At 45.8% G+C, this 21,748-nt stretch overlaps 1 protein-coding gene across 12 annotated transcripts in view; it reads right to left on the reverse strand.

Annotated features, from left to right (window-relative positions):
- The window catches only part of CASK (calcium/calmodulin dependent serine protein kinase), a 651,701-nt gene that overhangs the window by 498,307 nt on the left and 131,646 nt on the right, over positions 1-21,748 (reverse strand). For all 12 annotated transcript variants that reach the window (XM_082246666.1, XM_082246669.1, XM_082246671.1 and 9 more), the window contains exon 3: positions 847-952. In XM_082246666.1, coding sequence (XP_082102792.1) covers positions 847-952 — 106 coding nt within the window. The remainder of the gene's footprint in view (positions 1-846; positions 953-21,748) is intronic.

Here is a 21,748-nt window from a genome sequence, read left to right on the forward strand (position 1 = left end):
CCCCAGCGAGCAGGAGGGGACGCCTCCGCCTCCTTCTGCGGCTCTGCCCAGGACATCCACCAGCTGGTTAAGGTCCGGATCAAAGCGGAATTCGGCTTTGATCGGGTCTCCGATGTAGTAACCGGGAAGCGCGTGATGACGTCACGTCAGGGTTACTAGGCGGCTAAAGGTGCCGAATTTAAAAAAAAGTGTCAGTATTCAAAAATGCAGATTTCGGCATTTTGAATACATTGAAGTGCAGTGGAGGGGTCTGGGGTCTTTTAGACCCCTGATCCCTCCATAAAGAGTACCTGTCACTGCCTAGTACTGTCACAAGGTATGTTTACATTGCTTTTGACAGCAATAAAAGTTATCAGATTTTTTTTTTTTTTTTTTTTTTAACTGTGCTAAAATTAAAAAATGTAATAAAATAAATAGGAAAAAAATGGTCAATAGGTGCATGAGAGAGCATCAAATGATAAATAAAAAAGCCTTTGGTGTGAAGTCTGAATTTAAGACTTGAATTTTTTGACCCTAGCAACATTTTAAAACCAACAGCAAACATATAATTTTTGTGAATATACTCTGAATATTTCACAGTTATGCAATTCAGCGCTAATGAACTGCTAGGAAACCGAGTGATTAAGCTTTATATTTTTTATAGCAGAGATACATTTACACATTTGATAACATAACTCTGGCAGCCCTATTTGGAGCAGCAGGGATAATGAAACATTAGATTTTATAGGCATGATTATTGCTCAGAACATAAACCTTAAGCAGAGCAGGAGTCTGCTTCCATTGCAGGAGTGATCATACACCAAAGAACAACAGTTAAAATGAGTCAAAAGGAGCAGAAAGACTTACAATTCAAAGACCATATACAGCATTCCATCGGAGCTGTACGTTTCCAATAGCTCTACGATGTGTGGATGTTTCAGCATGTGGCATATGCTGGCCTCTCTCTTCAAATCTGTAAATACAAAAAGAAGGCAATTAATGAAAAGAAATGCAAGGTAAGCATTACAGAAAAGCATCTCACTTTGCTGTTTGTGTGTATCCTATTATTCAGATATAGCAAAACTATTATTTAGTAACTATTAGCTACATCTGTTATCTATCTATTAATAAAACTATTTAGTACAAAAAATTATATGAAACAAAAACACAATCTATTTTCTGAAATTATTACTAAAGCCGGACATACATGGATCAAAATTTAGCCGATTCAGCAGAGACCTCCCAAATTTTGATCCATGTTTGGGCAGGATGATTGTGCTCAAGTGCATCCATCGATCCACTTGGGTACAACCAGCCTGTTGCATATTTCTACACATTTTTACTGCCAGTGGCGAAAGCTGCTAGCAGTAATTATAGTATTCGCCAGGCAGAGAAAGCTGACTGTTGATGGGGGATTTAAGCAATTTTCTTTCCCTAGTCTCTATATCCAGAGCGCTTTTTGGTTGCATAGGATATACCTTCCAAGGAGATCCCAGGATATTATTAGGAGCCATGGGACACCAATAATAGGAACTACACTTCTCCATATATCCAAGGCTTACTACCAACTTGGGGGTGAGTACTTCTGGGGAGTGCGGTCCTGGGAGTGAGGGGAGCACCTTGATCCATCACACCGGCCACACTTGGAACATCACTAGATTTTTTGGACACAAGCACCTTGTGGATTTCTTTACAGCACAGAGTCACTTTATATGTTATTAGAGCATTGTACATTTGCACTGATTAACCTTCATTTGGAGAGGCACAAGAATTGGACACGAACAACCCTTTTTTGGACCTTTTTTTATGCACAGAGTCACTTTATCAATAATTGTTGGACATTTGCTCTGAATTTACACACCTAAGTGGATATTTATCTATGTCACTATATGCACCTTTAATTATTGAATGTATATATATATATATATATATATATATATATATATATATATATATATATATATATATATATATATATATACACATACACACACACATATATACACACACACACTTTTTTTTTTTATTATATTCAGATTTATTTTATTTATTTTGCTGCACAAAGTCACTTTGATTTGCTATATTGATTATCATTACTATATCAAAGTCATTTAGATATATATTCATTGTTATACTGTTATTTATTTGCACACTAGTAAGTAATTTTTTAGGATTTGGTGAATTTTACTTCCCTTTTTATTATCTATAGATCGCATTTATACACAAACGTGTTACACTTTTGATTGGGTCCATAGTTCTTTGATCTTATTGGGCAGCACCACACCATTCATGCTGAAGGGGTCTTGTCTGCGGGTCCGGAGAAGCTAGCTCTAGGCTTACCCGACCAAGGATGCTTGGATCCTCCCGGGGAAGATTTGAAAGATCTATTTCCCGTATTCTCCGTTCCAGAAGCACAAAATTATTTTCTATGTGCTGAGGAGAGCCCCCATCTGCGACGAGGCTCCTTCCCTTTCCTAGACTATGGCAGGAATGTACTCTTCCCCCCATGATACCCATAATGATGTCATCCAGTTTAGCCCCAAACAGGTGATCGCCTTGAAAGGGCAGATCAATGGGAGCTCTCTTAGAGGCTTGGTCTGCGTACCAATTAAGCCACAACACAAGCCTAATCACCACCGCTGAAACAAAGTTTGGACAGCACAGGAGCTGTATCAAAAGCTGCATTACAAATAAGCTTCAGCCCATGGACCAACTGGTTCGCTAGATCGACATAAGCAGTGGGGACCTGCTCACACCCCCAGGCCCTGGCGCAAAATCTTGGCCCATTCATTTAGGGTCTAACACACCAGGGCTGAGGCAAAGACTGGCCACAATGTCAAAGCAGGATCCTTACAGAGTTGGGATAGCGGGGGGGACCCCAGGGGTCTCCGCTGCATCCTCTGCCCTGAGACCACCACCAGACTCCAGGTCCAGACAGGGGGGGGAAAGGAATGGGGGAAGCCCAGCTCACTGAGGGATTTAAGGATGGGAGGAGGGAACCTGCAGGCAGGTCTGACTGTCCCTGGAGGTTATCCGCGTCCACCCCAAAAAAAACACCAAAAGGGGAGAGGCTGTACTTACCCTTCCATGGTGCAGGTAATGCTCCAGACAGAATCCTTGTCACCAAAGTAGGGGAGCTGTCAGCCAAGGGACCGTAGCGACTCAGACCCATGTCCAGTCGTATGCGACCCTGCAAGACAAACAAATTGCGGGCCAGCCTCTGTCTGTGAGGCTATGTCGCGCTCACTGGCTGGGCTGGAGAGACCACTGGATCTAGATTATCCAGCCCGTCGCCCAGCCTGACAGTTGATTGTAGATCTCCCAAGAGGAAAACAAAAAAAAGATGTAAGGAAGGAGAAAAAATTGCTAGAAGAGATCCCAGCCGGGAGCCTAGGTCCTTACTCCTGACTCGACAGAATAAAACTAATTACCTAGAGCAGAGAGGGGGGGTTATATACCAGCTGAGCATTACCCATGGGCGTAGCCAGGTATTTTTTGTTCTGCCTAGTTCTTCCCCTGGAGGAGGCAATATAACCCAGTAGTTATAATTAATAAGGGATTATGAATGAGTGATGAGTGATCATTTAAGGAATGCTGTGTCCATCGAAGAACGAAAGAGAAATGCATTTGGGATCCGATACCAGTTTTTTTTTTTTTTTTTTTTTTTAGCCAATACCAATTACCGATACCTACTTTTAGTGTCATTTGACAGTTTTTTTTTTTCTTTAGACAAATGAAAAATTATTACCTTTTCTTTATGAATTGCGAAGAACAGTTCTTTGGCGGCTTTGAAATCAAAGCCGCAGAAGAACTGTAAGCCCTGGTTCACACCAGAGTGGCTTTGAAATCGTGCTATTTAGCATAATTTCAAAGCAGCAGATTAGTGTGGCAGATTTGGTCCTCTGATTAACAGAAGTCAATGCAAGTGGCAATGGAATTGCAAAAAAAAATGGATTTTTGTAAGATCTTACCGTAAAATCCTTTTCTCTTAAGCTCATTGACAGACGTAGTCTTCTTGATTCTCAAGAGCTGGGTTATGTTGTCTCCGCAGGAGTAGGACTAGGCAGAAAGACAAAACGTTCTGGCTCCACCTTAGGGGCAGTCCCTGAGGGTATATCCTCCCTCTCTCTGCTACAGGGAATCAGTTCTGTTTTAAAGCAGTACAGAGAATTTAACCCAACCCAACTCAATGATAGAGGGGCGGGTACTACGTCTGTCAATGAGCTTAAGAGAAAAGGATTTTACGGTAAGATCTTACAAAAATCCATTTTTCTCTATCGCTCATTGACAGACGTAGTCTTCTTGATTCTCAAGAGCTGGGACATCCAAAAGCAGTGCCACAAATGAGGGGTGGGATTGACAAAATCAAATCCAATCTAGAAGGCCCAACTGGTGCCAAACTAGCAGTTTTAAAGGCTCATTATAAACAAAGAATGAGACTAAAGAAAAATTTTCCAACGGAAAAAACCCTCGAGGTAGACCACTGGTCTCCTCAAATTGCGGCCTGCAAAACCTTGCGGCCAAACGAGGCATCAGACGATGCCATTACATCAACTTTATAATGTTTAGTAAAGGTATGCACCGACGACCAGGTAGCCGCCTTGCACACCTGGACCACTGACGCCTGATGGCGAAAGGCCCATGACGCACTAAGTGCCCGAGTGGAGTGCGCCTTAACAGGGAACGGGGGCTCCCGACCCTTAATAGAATAAGCCTGTACTACCGTCTGTCTGATCCATCTGGAAATGGTCGCGGCAGATGCAGGCAACCCCTTTTTGGGTCCATCTGGGATCACAAAAAGTGAATCCGTCTTGCGAAACGAGTCTGTCGTTTTCAAGTATACCCTGATCGCCCGGACCACATCCAAGGAGTGTAAAGCAAACTCCCGAGGATGACTGGGCTTAGGACACAGGGAAGGTAATACAATTTCTTCATTCAGATGAAATTCTGAAACCACTTTTGGTAGGAAGGATGGATTCGGACGAAGAACCACCTTATCTCTATGAACCACCAGATATGGTGAACGACAAGATAATGCGGCCAGTTCTGACACCCTGCGTGCAGAAGTAATAGCCACCAAGAAGGCCACCTTCTGGGACAACGTGGGTAGAGGAATCTCCCTAAGATCTTCAAAGGGAGGTTTCTGAAGAACCGACAACACTAAATTAAGATCCCAGGAGGGTAACGGCGCGTGCACTGGCGGAGCCAGATGTCGCACCCCCTGGATGAAGTTCCGCACCAAGGAATGAGTAGCCAAAGGCTTCTGAAAGAAGATGGCTAATGCTGAGACCTGACCCTTGATAGTACTCAAGGCCAGTTTCTGCTCAACCCCTTGTTGCAGAAAAGCCAATATTCGACTAATCGAATAAGACCGAGGACGGAACCCCAAAGGTTCACACCATGCAATGTAGGACTTCCATGTGCGATGATAAATCTTTCTGGAAGTCGCTTTCCTTGCTTCAACTAGAGTAGGAATAACTGAAGCTGACAAACCTTTGTCCTTCAGCACCTGGGTCTCAATAGCCAGGCCGTTAAAGCCAGCGATCGTAAAGCAGGATGGAATATCGGTCCCTGAGACAGTAGATCCTCCCTGAGAGGAAGTCTCCACGGGACGTCCGCCACCAGTCTGACCATGTCGGCGTACCAAGCTCGACGAGGCCAGTCCGGAGCTACCAGGATTACTGGGATTCCTTCCTCCTCTATCCTGCGAAGAAGTCTTGGCAGTAACGCGAGAGGAGGGAAGGCATATATTAGCTGGTATTGCCCCCACGGGGCGATCAGTGCGTCTGCGGTTTCTGCTAGAGGATCGCGGGAGCGAGCCACGAATCTCTGAACTTTCCTGTTGAATCGTGATGCCAACAGATCCACATCCGGGGTGCCCCACCGTAGGCACAACTGGTGGAAAACGTCTGGATGGAGGGACCATTCCCCCTGATCCAGGGTCTGACGGCTGAGATAATCTGCCTGCCAATTCTCCACCCCCGGAATGAACACCGCAGAGATTGCTGGAACAAATCGTTCCGCCCAGCGAAGAATGCAAGCCACTTCTTTGGCCGCTCGGACACTCTTGGTGCCCCCCTGGTGATTGACATAAGCCACGGCCGTGGCATTGTCCGACTGGATCCGAACCGGGCTGCCCTGGAGCTGCTCGGTCCAGTGAATCAGACAAAGTCTGATCGCTCTCAGTTCCAATACATTTATCGGTAACCTGGATTCTTCCGGGGACCAAAGTCCCTGGACAGATAACTGACCGAGAATTCCTCCCCATCCGGATAGACTGGCATCCGTGGTCACTATCGTCCAATATATTGGCAGAAATGACTTTCCCTGGCTGAGCATCGGAGACCGAAGCCACCAGACCAGAGACTCTCTGGTCTGTTTGCTCAATCGGATCTGATTGTCCAGGGATTCCGGATTCCGATTCCATCTGAGAAGAATCTCTTGCTGAAGAATTCGGGTATGGGACTGGGCAAATGGGACTGCTTCGAACGAAGCCACCATCAACCCCAGAACCCTCATGCAAGTCCGAAGGGAAGACCAGCTGTTGGACAGTAACAACTGGACTGCTGATTGAATCTTTCGGAGTTTCCCTACCGGAAGAAAAACTCTTGTCCTGACTGTGTCTAGAATTAGACCCAGATATTCGAGCCTCTGGGTGGGAACCAGAAATGACTTTTGCTGGTTCACCAGCCACCCGAATTCCTGTAAAGAAATCATAGTAATTTCTATGTTTTGTAGCAAGGTCTGAGGAGACTCTGCATGAAGCAGAAGATCGTCTAGGTAACCAAGGATCGATATACCTCTTTGGCGCAGAAGTGCCAACATTGGGGCCAACACCTTTGTGAAGACCCGCGGAGCCGTGGCGAGACCGAAAGGTAACGCCACAAACTGATAGTGGTTCTCCTCTACGGAAAAGCGTAGAAACCGCTGATGTCCTGCGAAAATGGGAATGTGAAGATAGGCGTCCTTGATGTCTATGGACGCTAGGACATCCCCTGGATGCAGGAAGGCTGCTACCGTGCGAATGGACTCCATTCTGAATCTTCTTATGTTGACGAAAGAATTGAGTGCTCTTAAGTCCAGAATTGGACGCACTTTGCCCTCTTTCCTGGGTATTGTAAACAGGTTTGAATAAAACCCTTGAAACCGTTCTGTCCAAGGAACGTGGACTACCACTCCTTGTTGTAGTAAATCTGTGACTGCTCTCCGCAGATCTTCTAAACGATCTGCGGATAGTCGGATATTGGAAGGGAAGAATCGCGCCGGTGGGAGAGATCGAAACTCGATCTTGTACCCTGACCTTATGACTTCGCAAACCCATTTGTCCGGGATTCTGGAAAGCCATGGATCCGGGAACCGGCGAAGACGTCCCCCCACCCCAGTTATGGGTGGGGGCGCACCTTCAGGCTTTGGATGGTTTATCTTCAGGTCTGGAGGGGGCGGGCTTTTGCTTGCCCGACCAACGACCCCTGACGCCTCCTGCAGGAGCTTTGGAGGACTTAGTTTTTTCACCCGCGGGACGAAAAAACCTCTTATGAGCAGAAAAAGAAGGCCCTCGTCTTTGACGAGTTCCTCTACCTTTAAAATTTTGCGGTAAAAAGGTGCTCTTTCCACCCGTGAGATCTTTAATGATCTCATCTAAGTTGGCACCAAATAGACACTCTCCTGAAAAGGGGATATTAGCCAATGCTTTTTTGGAACCTTGGTCGGCTAACCAACCTTTTAGCCACAGTGTACGCCTGAGAACCACTGCTGAGACTGATGCTCGCGCCAATAATGGAGTGGCGTCTAACGCCGCATCACACACAAACTGTAACCCCTGTATCATTTGTTCCAACAAATCTGATACCGCCTGAGGGACCTCTTCTAAGTCCCGGCGTAACCACTTGGTCCATTCAGTTACAGCCTGCGAAACCAGACCAATAGCTATTATAGGTCTGAAAGCTGATCCAATCAAGGAAAACATGGTGCGAGACATAGCTTCTATCTTGCGATCCACTGGATCTTTAAAAGACGGAGCGTCTTCTAAAGGAATAACCGTGGCTTTATTCAATCTAGCAATTGGTGAATCCACCACAGGTGGTTCTGTCCATTTCTTAATAAGGGTTTCCTCAAACGGATAACGCCTGTCAATGCGTTTAGAAATAGTAAAAGTGCGTTTTGGCAGACGCCATTCTTCTTCGATTGGATTGCCAAAACATTTGGGCAATGGAAAAACCTTCGCCACTTTGATGCGTTTTTTAGTCCCAAAAGGGATTTCAGTTTCAGCTATTTCTGATGGAATACCCTGTAACCTTAAGGTCTCTTGAACAGATACAATGAGTGCGTTTACCAACGCTTCCTCTCGGGCTATGGCGGATGCCGAAACATCCTCCTCACTGTCTGAAGAGACAGGACCCGAGACACCAATCCCAGATGAAGTACCTGCAACTGCAGAAATAGGCTCAGAGTCTGAGTCCGAGGTTTCAGATAATAAGGGGTTAGGCGGGGGTCGCTTTCTTGCGCCCTGTCCCTGACAAGCCACTTCCACCCGGGACACAAAAGTTTCCATAATAGCTGACAATGATTCAATTGTCAATGGGGTGCTGGAGGATCCCGCAGACCCCTCGAGGGGATCCGGAGGAGATACATGAGTGGCAGGGTCCATGTTAATACAGGACACCTTTGCCAGCAAAACAAAAAAACTTTTTTTTTTTGTGTGTGTCTCCCCCTAGCGCAATAGCGCCCCTCAGAGTACCTGCTTCTCGATCCCACAGAGAGAGAGAGGGACCCCCAAGGCTCACCAACCGATGCAGTGCAGTTTCCAACCAACTGCAGTCAGCGTCTGTCTTACACAGACTGGAAGGAGCTGTTTGCTTTTTCCCGGGTAGAATGCGTGGCTCCGCCCCCTGTGTACGCCTTCCGGCGTTCCCAGCTCTCCACGAGGTAGCTGGGCTCACAAAACATGGCCGCCCCCATAGAAGAGACATAAGACTCCAAAAACATGGCGGCCGGCGTGACCTGAGGACATACATGCATTCGGTCTACGGCAAAATGGCGGCGGACCGCCGAAATCGTTTTCCCAGCACATCCACCTGCATCTCTGCTAAGAGGCGATATATGGATCTACAGAAGATACACTACACATAAGGTAGGATTATACCTCCTATGTCTGCTGTAATGTTACAGTCTGCTGGGTAGAGTGTTAGCTCTTAAACCAAGTCCACTTCCCACAAACACATGCTGTATTACAAGGGGGACTTGTAAGTATCAGATATATACTGACCATATATGGAGGGGCCCATAATACATACTGCCTCATAACGAGGAAAAAAGGGAACGTTTACTCACCATACCGAACCGACAGGCACCCTCTCCTCACAATACCCTCTCCACCGGGGTGGGGGTTTGTGGACCACTCCGGACGCCTCGACTCTCTGGTACCTGGCGTCCAAGCGAGACTTTTAACTCGCAAAGTCAGTCCCTTCACTGGGACTCCGTCGCGGCCGACCCAGCGCGGAGCTCTGGTCTGCACGCGCTCGTAGGCAGAAACCGGGGTGACCACTGGATCTCAACATCCAGCCCGTCGCCCGGCCCCGCATACTTACTTGAATATGTCGCGGCCGACCAAGCGCAATGCCATGGTCTGCGCGCGCTCGTAGGCCGGCTGGGGTGACCACAAGTGTCGCCCAGTCCGGCATTTTTGCTTGAAGATCTCACAGGAAAAAAACACACTGGAGAAAACTACCTAAAAAATGTCTTTTTCTTAAAGAAAAAAAGTCTTGCCAGGACCAAAAGATCCCAGCAAGGAACTTAGGTCCTTACTCCTGACTAGACAGAAAAAAACTGATTCCCTGTAGCAGAGAGAGGGAGGATATACCCTCAGGGACTGCCCCTAAGGTGGAGCCAGAACGTTTTGTCTTTCTGCCTAGTCCTACTCCTGCGGAGACAACATAACCCAGCTCTTGAGAATCAAGAAGACTACGTCTGTCAATGAGCGATAGAGAAAGGTATCTGTTTTAGTATCAGAGCATTTGCATGAGTACGCGTACATTGATATCAGTGCAACGCTACCATGCACGGTACACAACTTTAGCAAATAAATGGTATCTAGCACTTGATAAACCCACAAGAAATCTTTTGACTAAGCCACACCACTTTGAGGATCTCATTTGTTCTCAGGGGCGTGTCAAAGCTAGTGCAAACATTTGCACCAAATCTTTACAGCAAGAGAAAGGGTATGAACTGGTGTCCTCCAGAAGGGAGAAACGACAATTCTCATAAAAATTCTCACTCCAGTATACAATCAATGCCCCCTCTTCCTCAACGCTCCTCCCCCCTCCTTCACCACTAACACTCAATTCTCACCCTGCCTTCTCTCAATCCCTGTCCACAAACTCCTCCATCAGCTCTACCTCCTTCCCAGATACTATTGTCCTTTAGGTCCCAGGTCAATTGTCCTTTATAAGATTACACTCAGTGTTCTCTACTACACATAGAGTTGTATAAAAGTACTCAAAACCCATACTTGAGTAAAAGTACAAGTGCTCGATCAAAAAGTGACTTGAGTAGAAGTACTAAAGTATTCAACATTTTTTGTAAAGTATTGCAAGTAGTTTTTTTAAAAAATGTTGCTACTCAAGTACTGAAAGTAAAAGTACAAGTACTGTGTTATGTAGTTATTAAAGAAAGAAGTCAAAAGAAGTCAAAAGTCAAAAGTACACATGACATTATACACATTTTTTTGAGCTTCATGAAACCTGCCATCTACTGTTCTGGCAGTGGTAATTTTTATAATTGTAACGAGTAACTATGCAGCACAAAAAAAAAAAATAGAGTAGAAGTATTGAAATCATCAAAAAAATGTAGTGAAGTAAAAGTGGAAGTAGGAGAAAAAAAATTATACTCTAGGAAAGTACAGATACCGCCTTTCGGTACTTAAGTACAGTAGTTCTACTTAGTTACTATACATCTCTGACTACACAACCATGATCAGATGCCATTATCTGCCCTCTTTCCCTTGACCATGATCACCATCCGTGTATAGCCTCTCTTTCACCTCCACTGTCACTTACCAGTTCACATTTTTCTGTTATCTCTCTCTACCCCTCCTCTTACCTCAGCAGTTGATCAAAAAACACACTTTGAATTATTTCCTCTGTTTATTTTACGTCTATTTACTCCTCAGTTGCATCCTAGTCCGCCTTCTCAGATCAGGTCTAGTGAGATAAAAGGCTTGAAATTTTACTAGACCGAGGATCCTGCATTTACTATATCTAGTCAGCCCACAGAACATGGAAATTCAATTGATTTAGTAAATATAAACTGCTAAAAACCTTTTCTCATCAACAGTATATAGCAGTCTCGTGACTTCAATCAGTGTCTTGTTAAAGCTTGCAGGAGGAGTTTTCATTCTACTAACTGTGCAAGGAGGCTGCATGACCCCTGACCCTCTGTCTGGACAGTGATGATTTGCCCTGTGCTGATCACATGCATCCTCCCAAGAAAAAAAAAGAAAAAAAATCTCTAGCAATACACACCAAACTGAGCATGTTCAGAGTGCCCCCAAGGCTCTGTACTATCAGGAGATGTATTGGGGACAGTGGAAGAAGTGGAGGATCAAAAGACAAGATCGAACAGCCTTTTAACCACTTGCCGACTGCTGCACGACTATTTACGCCGGCAGTCAGCCCCTCACAGGCAGAGCGACGTAGGGCTACGTCGCTAGCCTGTAAAGGTTTTGGGAGCGAGCGAGCACACACCGCCAGATGCGCGCTCCTGCTCGGTCACGGACACCCCCCCCCCCCCGGCTCGCGTGTGCCCGATGTCCGCCAGGCACTCGCGATCATCCGTGACAGCGGGAGAAAGGCAGACAGCTAGTGTAAACAAAGCCGCCTGTCAGCTCTCCCTGTGTAAGAATGGTGATCAAACGGTTCTACTATGTAGGACCGTTGATCATTGTTCTTACACATCAAGCCACAGCCAATCACAGTTAGAAACACTCCCCTAGGACACACTTAACCCCTTCTCTCTCCAATACAGTTAATTCCTTCACTGCCAGTGTCATTTTTACAGTAAAAGTGCATATGTATAGCACTGATTACTGTAGTAATGTCACTGGTAACCCCAAAAGTGTCAAAAATGTCAGTCAAGGGTCCGATCTGTCCGCCGCAATGTCGCAGTCCCGCAAAAAGAAAAAAAAAAAAAAGGAATGCCACCATTACGCGTTAAAAAAAAAAAAAAGAGAAAAATCTTTCCCTTTGTTAGTAAACGCAATAACTTTTGCGCAAACCAATCAAAATACGCTTTTTGCGATTTTTTTTTACCAAACATATGGTAAAAAAAAATTGGCCTAAAATGTTAAAAAAATTTAGATATTTACATTTTTTTGGGGGGGAATTTCATATAAAAAAAAAAATGTGAAAAATATTGTTATTTTTGCAAAATTGACGTTTTTTTTGTTTATAGCGCATGATCAAAAAATCGCACAGGTGATCAAATACCACCAAAAGAAAGCTCTGTTTGTGGGGAAAAAAGGACGCCAAATTTGTTTAGGTACAGCGTCGCACGACTGCGCAATTGTCCGTTAAAGTCACGCAGTGCCGAACCGCAAAATAGGCCCTGGTCAGGAAGGGGGTAAAATCTTCCGGGGCTTAAGTGGTTAAAACACAAGAAGAAGAATTAACCCCTTAGGTTCCACAATGAATATAACAAGCATTCGTTACTGCATATATAGACTGATTTTACGGTTAGTAACACTTTAAATAATCGCATGCATCCGCCTAAAATTTAGTCTGAATCGGCAGTAATACATACAAGTGTTACTAATCATTCTAAAGCTAAAAACATTCAGCCAAAAGTTTCCCTTCATGAACTGGCACACCTTTTCTACATACAAAATATATGGATTAATGCCTTGATACAAAAAGACTGAACGGTCACAAGGCAAATGCATTCCTTATCAACACTTTATCTAGGTAGGCATGGGGCATTGCAAGACAGGAAACACGTGACTCAACTAAAAACAGCAAAGGCACAATCATTTATTTATTAAGATGAATTGACTGCTTTGTTCTAGGATCACAACAGATACAGTAATGGAGCGGAGTTCACCCTCTGATGCTTAGCAGGAAAGATTTATCACGTTTTTGCAAAGCAACGTAAAATTATAGGTCCAAACCGACCCTCTCTCAAGTCAGTGCTTCAGAGTTACAATTCCATCTTCAGATGTATCCAATTTATTGGCTAAATGAAAGCGGAGAGTGGAATTCCAGCATCAGCCTAACTCCTAAAACTGACACTACCCCCCCCCCCCCCCCCACACACACACACACACACACACACACCTACCTTTCAACACCTATGCTAACTAAAGTGAACAGCCACGACAATCAGAAGCCAAGTGGAGTCAAGAGGAGCTAATGAAAGCAGAATGGGGCTGAGGAACACAGAAGAGCCGAGGAGGACCGAAGCTCACCAGAGAAGCCGACAAGGGCCGCAGAGAAACCACCACACCTCGCTCTCCACCACACAGCGCTCCCATCCCCCACCAAATGCTCTCCCCCTCCTCTCCAGCCAAGCTGCACACACAGGGGACACCGAGGGCTGCCTCCTCCATCACCGGCGCAGGACAGACTGGATAGACCCCAGCAAGAGACCTACCCCCTTCGCCAGCACCAGCGTCCAGGATACTGCTCCTCTACACGTCCTCCCGCCGCCACTCTCACTCGGCACACAGTCAGCACATCAGGTCATCAGGATTACGGGAGCACAGGTGAGCTACATGCGCGGCTCACATCAGCGCTGAACCACTCCCCAGGCTGTGAATACTTATGTACATGTGATTTTCGTTATTTATTTTTAATAAATTTGCAGAGATTTCAAACAAACGTCTTTCACATTGTCTCTATGGGGTATTGTTTGTAGAATTGTGAGGAAAACAATGAACCTAATCCCTTTTGGAATAAGGCTGCAACAACAAAATGTGGAAAAAGTGAAGAGCTGTGAATACTTTTCGGATGCACTGTGCTTACCCTTTTACAGGTCACTTCAGTCATGTGATACCACACCCCTGTCAGCCAGCGCCACTGCAGGATGGCGAAGGGAGTGCTGACAACTGATGGGCCATTGAAGTCTATGGGTGACATCACAGCTGCCAGGCATTGTGGAGCGCACTCTTTTCCCATGTCAGCCAGTGGTGGCCTCAGGGGAGATCACGTGATCAGGCCGGAGGGTTCTGTATAATAGGTATTTCTTATGCAGGTTAGTTAGCATAGGTGCTAAGAGGGGAGGGGACAGTTAGGACGAAGCTGAAGTTCCACTTAAGCTTTCGAGTCTAAAAAGTGTAAACATGCATTTATATGTTTATTATGCTTGCTAAGACTAAAAAATTTAAGTGGTATTAGGCCCCATTCACACTAGTGCGACTAGTCCCGCGATTTTGGACCGCAAAATCGCATGACAAGTCGTTTTCCATTATTTTCAATGAGCCCCATTCATATCAGTGCGTTTTGAAGTCGCACCGACTTCAAAGTAGTTCCTGCACTACTTTGCCACGATTTTAATGCATTTTGAGGCATATAGCCTTGCCATTGCTGTCAAAATCGCGCCGCAAAATCGCGGTAAAATTGTGTCGCATTAGTGTGAAAGGGGCCTTAAACCCAAAAACTGTTATATATTGTAGCTCTTCATTCCTTATAGTGGATGTGTTTGTTTTCCATTTTTAGACTTTTTGCTTCTATTTTCCCCTGGTAATCCAGCCAGTAACAGGCTTCCTGTCTTAGGGTGTCCTTTTGGACAGCAGCATTGTAAATCTGGGTAGAGGGTGATGTTAGATGCCCTGTCAAATTAAAATAAACTTGACTAATAAATTAGAGTGTTAGTGAAAGGCTCATTTAAAACTAAAGCACAAACATTTAATACTTATCTGCTTTGTGCGGTGGTTTTGTACAGAGCAGCCCGGATCCTCCTCTTCTCGGGTACCCGACTTGCGCTCCTGGCCCCTACCCCCTGCTGAGTGCCCAATAGCCAGCTTATATGAAGTAGAAATTTACAGACTTACTGACTGGATCACCAGGTCAAAAAAAAAAACAAATGAGGCCACCACATCTAAGAATTAGTAAGCTGCATTAAATTGTTTGTTTTTTGGGTTTAACGCCACTTTTAGTAGATGGGCATGTTGGAATCTGCCTAGCCTGAATTTCCTCTTCTATTCAGCAGACAACAGCCCAACCAACCTGAGAAAAATGCCACACATGGAAGTCAGCTAGTTCCCACAGGTTGTGAGTGAGGGATATCAGTTTCCAACACAATAGGGGTAAATTATCAATACGGCTTGAATCTATATACTTTTTGAAAGCAAACCTGAAGTGTCACATCCATAAATGACTGCTGTCTGCACATCTATTATTCCTTCAGTGTACTCATAATGACGCATAGTGTCGATAATGACCAGGTCGCGGGAAATATATTTACTACCTGGGTACCTGGTAGCCTTGGAAAACTCCTTTATGCTCATTACTGATCAGTGGAAGCTATTTAATCAGCTTATGGTCAGGAGTAGAAAACAGAATGAGATTAGGGATGTTGATTGGATCTCATATTTTTATGAAGAAGAAAGATATAATGTGCAAGCAATCAAATGTGCCTGCTTTGTGACACTACAGCTTTGCTATAAAAGGCACCAATTGTCTCTTTTACAAACACATTATTGCACTTGTGGTATCTACAAAAGAATCCTAGAATGAAGGTACATGCTTATTGCATATAAAATGGTAATACTCAAACCCCACGATTGCACAAGTTAAACAAAAAATTAATTTGTTTTTACAAAATGGCCACAAATTCAATTGGGTCTGGACACCATAGACAAACCACCACCTCCCTGCAAGATTCTAATCATAACCTATTGGCTCCCCAAAAAGAGAAAAACGCTTCTATACAATGGGCAAGAATTTTAGCTACGACATGATCTTAATCAACCCCCAACAGATTGCCCCCCACCCAACACACCTAGTGGGGCACTGCTCTTTTTCTGTGGTCTAGTTCCTGTTCCATCTCCTCACTACTTTTCCATTTTTACTCCTGAGGTGTCAGGCCTGGACCCACCACCCCACTATTAAAAATCCATTTTACTCCTGAGGTGTCAGGCCTGGACCCACCACCCCACTATTAAAAATCCATTTTACTCCTGAGGTGTCAGGCCTGGACCCACCACCCCACTATTAAAAATCCATTTTACTCCTGAGGTGTCAGGCCTGGACCCACCACCCCACTATTAAAAATCAATTTTACTCCTGAGGTGTCAGGCCTGGACCCACCACCCCACTATTAAAAATCCATTTTACTCCTGAGGTGTCAGCCCTGGACCCACCACCCCACTATTAAAAATCCAAAAGAAGGTCTCACAAATTTATCACTTGTGTGATTCACTTAGCTTCCAAAAACCTGAGCTGACATATTGCGTCCATCAGCCCAACCATAGATCACACTCAAGGGTTTCATGCTAAAAAAAAAAAATGCAAGAACCTCTGACATAATCGGATTTTTGTAAGATCTTACCGTAAAATCCTTTTCTGTTAGCTCATTGACAGACGTAGTCTTTTTGATTCACAAGAACTGGGTTATGTTGTCTCCGCAGGAGTAGGACTAGGCAGAAAGAAAAAACGTTCTGGCTCCCCCCTAGGGGCAGTCCCAGAGGGTATATCCTCTTCCTGTCTGCTACAGAGAATCAGTTCTGTCACAAAGCAGCAACAGAGAATTTAACCCAACCCAACTCAATGATAGAGGGGCGGGTACTACGTCTGTCAATGAGCTAAGAGAAAAGGATTTTACGGTAAGATCTTACAAAAATCCGATTTTCTCTGTCGCTCATTGACAGACGTAGTCTTCTTGATTCACAAGAACTGGGACATCCAGAAGCAGTGCCACAAATGAGGGGTGGGATTGACAGAAATCAAAATGCAATCTAGAAGGCCCAACCGGAGCCAACCAGAAGTATCAAAGGACTCATCGAGTAAACAGATGAGACCTACCCCACAAATCCTCGAGGTAGACCAACAGTCTCCTCAAACAGTGGCCTGCAGGAACCTTGCGGCCAGAAGAGGCATCTGACGATGCCATCACATAAACCTTATACAATATTGTAAAGGTATGAACCGACGACTAAACCGTCGCCTTGAAAACCTGAACCACTGACGCCTGATGGCGGAAGGTCCAGGAAACTCTAAGCGCCCGAGTAGAATGCGCCTTAACAGGGAACGGGGGATCCCGACCCTTAGATAAAATAAGCCTATACCACCGTCTGTCTGATCCATCTAAAGATGGTTGCAGCAGAACAGGCAACCCCTTCTTAGGGCCATCCGTGATCACAAACAGTGAATCCGTCTTACAAATTGAATCCGTAGTATTCAAATATATCCTGATCGCCCGAACTACATCCAAGGAATGCCATGCAAATTCGAGGATGATTGGGCTAAGGACATAGGAAGGACAATACACTGTCCTCATTCAATGAAACTTTGCAACCACCTTAGGAAGGAAGGATGGATTCGGATGAAGAACAACCTTATCCCTATGAACCACCAGATCTGGGGAACAACAGGATAATGCAGCCAGTTCTGACACCCTGCGTGCAGAAGTGATAGCCACCAAGAAGGCCACCTTCTGGGATAAAGTAAGCAAGGGAATCTCCCTGATATTTTCAAAGGGAGGTGTCTGAAGAACCGACAGCACCAAATTAAGATCCCAGGATGGTAACGGCGCGTGCACTGGCGGAGCCAGGTGTCGCACCCCCTGGATGAAATTCCGCACCAAGGAATGAGTAGCCAAAGGCTTCTGAAAGAAGATAGCAAATGCTGAAACCAGACCCTTGATAACACTCAAGGCCAGCTTCTGCTCAACTCCCTGTTGCAGAAAAGCCAATATTCGGGCTACCGAATAAAGATGTAGATGGAACCCAAGGGATTCACACCACACAATATAAGACTTCCATGTACGATGATAATCTTTCTGGAAGTCGCTTTCCTTGTTTTAACTAGAGTAGGAATAACTGAAGCTGACAATCCCTTGTCCTTCAGCACCTGGGTCTCAATAACCAGGCCGTATAAAACCAGCGATCGTAAAGCAGGATGGAAGATCGGTCCCTGAGACAGTAGATCCTCCCTGAGAGGAAGTCTCCACGGGACGTCCGCCACCAGTCTGACCAAGTCGGCGTATCAAGCTCGACGAGGCCAGTCCGGAGCTACCAGGATTACTGGAATTCCTTCCTCCTCTATCCTGCGAAGAAGTCTTGGCAGTAACCCAAGAGGAGGGAAGGCATACATTAGCTGGTATTGCCCCCACGGGGTGACCAGTGCGTCTGCGGTCTCTGCTAGAGGATCGCGGGAGCGAGCCACGAATCTCTGTACTTTTCTGTTGAATCGTGATGCCAACAGATCCACATCCGGGGTGCCCCAACGTAGGCACAACTGGTGGAAAACTTCTGGATGGAGGGACCATTCCCCCTGATCCGGAGTCTGACGGCTGAGATAATCTGCCTGCCAATTTTCCACCCACGGAATGAACACCGCAGAGATAGCTGGAACAAATCGTTCCGCCAAGCGAAGAATGCAAGCCACTTCCTTGGCCGCTCGGACACTCTTGGTGCCCCCCTGGTGATTGACATAAGCCATGGCCGTGGCGTTGTCCAACTGGATCCGAACCGGGCTGCCCTGGAGCTGCTCGGTCCAGTGAATCAGACAAAGTCTGATCGCTCTCAGTTCCAACACATTTATCGGTAACCTGGATTCTTCCGGGGACCAAAGTCCCTGAACGGATAACAGACCGAGAATTCCTCCCTATCCGGATAGGCTGGCATCCGTGGTCACTATCGTCCAATATATTGGCAGAAATGACTTTCCCTGGCTGAGTATCGGAGACTGAAGCCACCAGACCAGAGACTCTCTGGTCTGTTTGCTCAATCGGATCCGATAGTCCAGAGATTCCGGATTCCGATTCCATCTGAGAAGAATCTCTTGCTGAAGAATTCGGGTATGGGACTGGGCAAATGGGACTGCTTCGAAGGAAGCCACCATCAACCCCAGAACCCTCATGCAAGTCCGAAGGGAAGACCAGCTGTTGGATAGTAACAACTGGACTGCTGATTAAATCTTCCGGAGTTTCCCTACCGGAAGGAAAACTCTTGTCCTGAACGTGTCTAGAATTAGACCCAGATATTCGAGCCTCTGGGTGGGAACCAGAAATGACTTTTGCTGGTTCACCAGCCACCCGAATTCCTGTAAAGAAATTATAGTAAATTCTAGGTTTTGTAGCAGGGTCTGAGGAGACTCTGCATGAAGCAGGAGATTGTCTAGGTAACCTAGAATCGATATGCCTCTTTGGCGCAGTAGTGCCAACATTGGGGCCAACACCTTCGTGAAGACCCGAGGAGCCGTGGCGAGACCAAAAGGTAACGCCACAAACTGATAGTGGTTCTCTTCTACGGAAAAACGTAGAAACCGCTGATGTCCTGCGAAAAATGGGAATGTGAAGATAGGCGTCCTAGATTCTATGGACGCTAGGACATCCCCTGAATGGAGGAAGGCTGCTACTGTGCGAATGGATTCCATTTTGAATTTTCTTATGTTGAGAAAGGAATTGAGTGCCCTTAAGTCCAGAATTGGACGCACTTTGCCCTCTTTCCTGAGTATTGTAAATAGGTTTGAATAAAACCCTTGAAAAAACGTTCTGTCCAAGGAACGTGGACTACCACTCCTTGTTGTAGTAAATCCGTGACTGCTCTCCGCAGATCTTCTAAACGATCCGGGGATAGTCGAATATTGGAAGGGAAGAATCGCGCCGGTGGGAGAGATCGAAACTCGATCTTGTACCCTGATCTTATGATTTCGCAAACCCACTTGTCCGGGATTCTGGAAAGCCATGGATCCGGGAACCGGAGAAGACGTCCCCCCACCCCAATTATGGGTGGGGGCGCACCTTCAGGCTTTGGTCGACTTATCTTCAGGTCTGGAGGGGGCGGGCTTTTGCTTGCCCGACCAACGTCCCCTGAAGCCTCCTGAAGGAGCTTTGGAGGACTTAATTTTTTCACCCGCGGGGCGAAAAAACTTTTTGTGAGCAGAGAAAGAAGGCCCTCGTTTTTGACGAGTTCCTTTACCCTTAGCATTTTGCGGTAAAAAGGTGCTCTTTCCACCCGTGAGATCCTTAATGATCTCATCTAAGTTGGCTCCAAATAAACGCTCTCCTAAAAAGGGGATATTAGCCAATGCTTTTTTGGAACCTTGGTCGGCTAACCAACCTTTTAGCCACAGTGTACGCCTGAGAACCACTGCTGAAACTGATGCTCGCGCAAAAAATGGAGAGGCGTCTAACGCCACATCACACACAAACTGTAACCCCTGTATCATCTGTTCCAACAAATCTGACACCGCCTGGGGGACCTCTTCTAAGTCCCGGCGTAACCATTTGGTCCATTCGGTTACAGTCTGCAAAACCAGCCCAATAGCAATTATTGGTCTGAAAGCTGATCCAATCAAGGAAAACGTGGTGCGAGACATAGTTTCTATCTTGCGATCCACCGGATCTTTTAAAAGACGGAGAGTCTTCTAATGGAATAACCGTGGCTTTATTCAATCTAGCAATTGGGGAATCCACCACAGGTGGTTCTGTCCATTTCTTAATGAGGGTTTCCTCAAACGGATAACGTCTGTTAATGCGTTTAGAAATAGCAGAAGTGCGTTTTGGCAGACTCCATTCTTCTTTGATTGGATTGCCCAAACATTTGGGCAATGGAAAAACCTTCGCCACTTTGATGCGTTTTTTAGTCCCAAAAGGGGATTTCAGTTTCAGCTATTTCCGATGGAGTACCCTGTAATCTTAAGGTTTCTTGAACAGATACAATGAGTGCGTTTACCAACGCTTCCTCTCGGGCTATGGCTGATGCCGAAACATCCTCCTCACTGTCTGAAAAGACAGTACCCGAGCCACCAATCCCAGATGAGGTACCTGCAACTGCAGAAATAGGCTCAGATTCTGAATCCGAAGTTTCAGATAATATGGGGTTAGGCGGGGGCTTGCGCCCTGTCCCTGACAAGCCACTTCCACCCGGGACACAAAAGTTTCCATAATAGCTGACAATGATTCAATTGTCAGTGGGGTGCTGGAGGATCCTGCAGACCCCTCAAAGGGATCTGGTGGAGATACCCGAGTGGCAGGGTCCATGTTAATCCAGGACACTTTGCCAGTAAAAAAGAAAAAACATCTCTTTTTTTTTTTTTTAAATAAAAAATACCTCTTTTTTTTTTTTTTTTTTTTATGTGTATCCCCCTAGCGCAATAGCGCCCCTCAGAGTACCTGCTTCTTGATCCCCACAGAGAGGGACCCTCAAGGCTCACCACCCGATGCAGAGAAGTTTCCAACCAACTGCAGTCAGCGTTTGTCTTTACAGACTGGAAAGAGCTGTGTTCGTTTTCCCGGGTAGAAAGGAAGTGGCTCCGCCCCCTGTGTACGCCTTCCGGCGTTCCCAGCTCTCCACGAGGTTAGCTGGGCTATTCAAACATGGCCGCCCCCATACAGGAGACCATAGACTCCAAAAACATGGCGGCCGGCGTGACCTGAGGACATTCATGCACCTGGTCTACAGCAAAATGGCGGCGGATTGCCGAAATATCGTTTTTCCCAGCACATTCACCTGCATATCTGCTAAATGGCGGTTTATCGATCTGCAGGAGGTCTACTACAATTAAGGTAGGATTATACCTCCTATGTCTGCTGCAATACTGCAGTCTGCTGGGTA

The sequence above is a fragment of the Pelophylax lessonae genome (genome assembly GCF_965119305.1).
Source record: "Pelophylax lessonae genome assembly, chromosome: 2".
Lineage (NCBI taxonomy): Eukaryota > Metazoa > Chordata > Amphibia > Anura > Ranidae > Pelophylax > Pelophylax lessonae.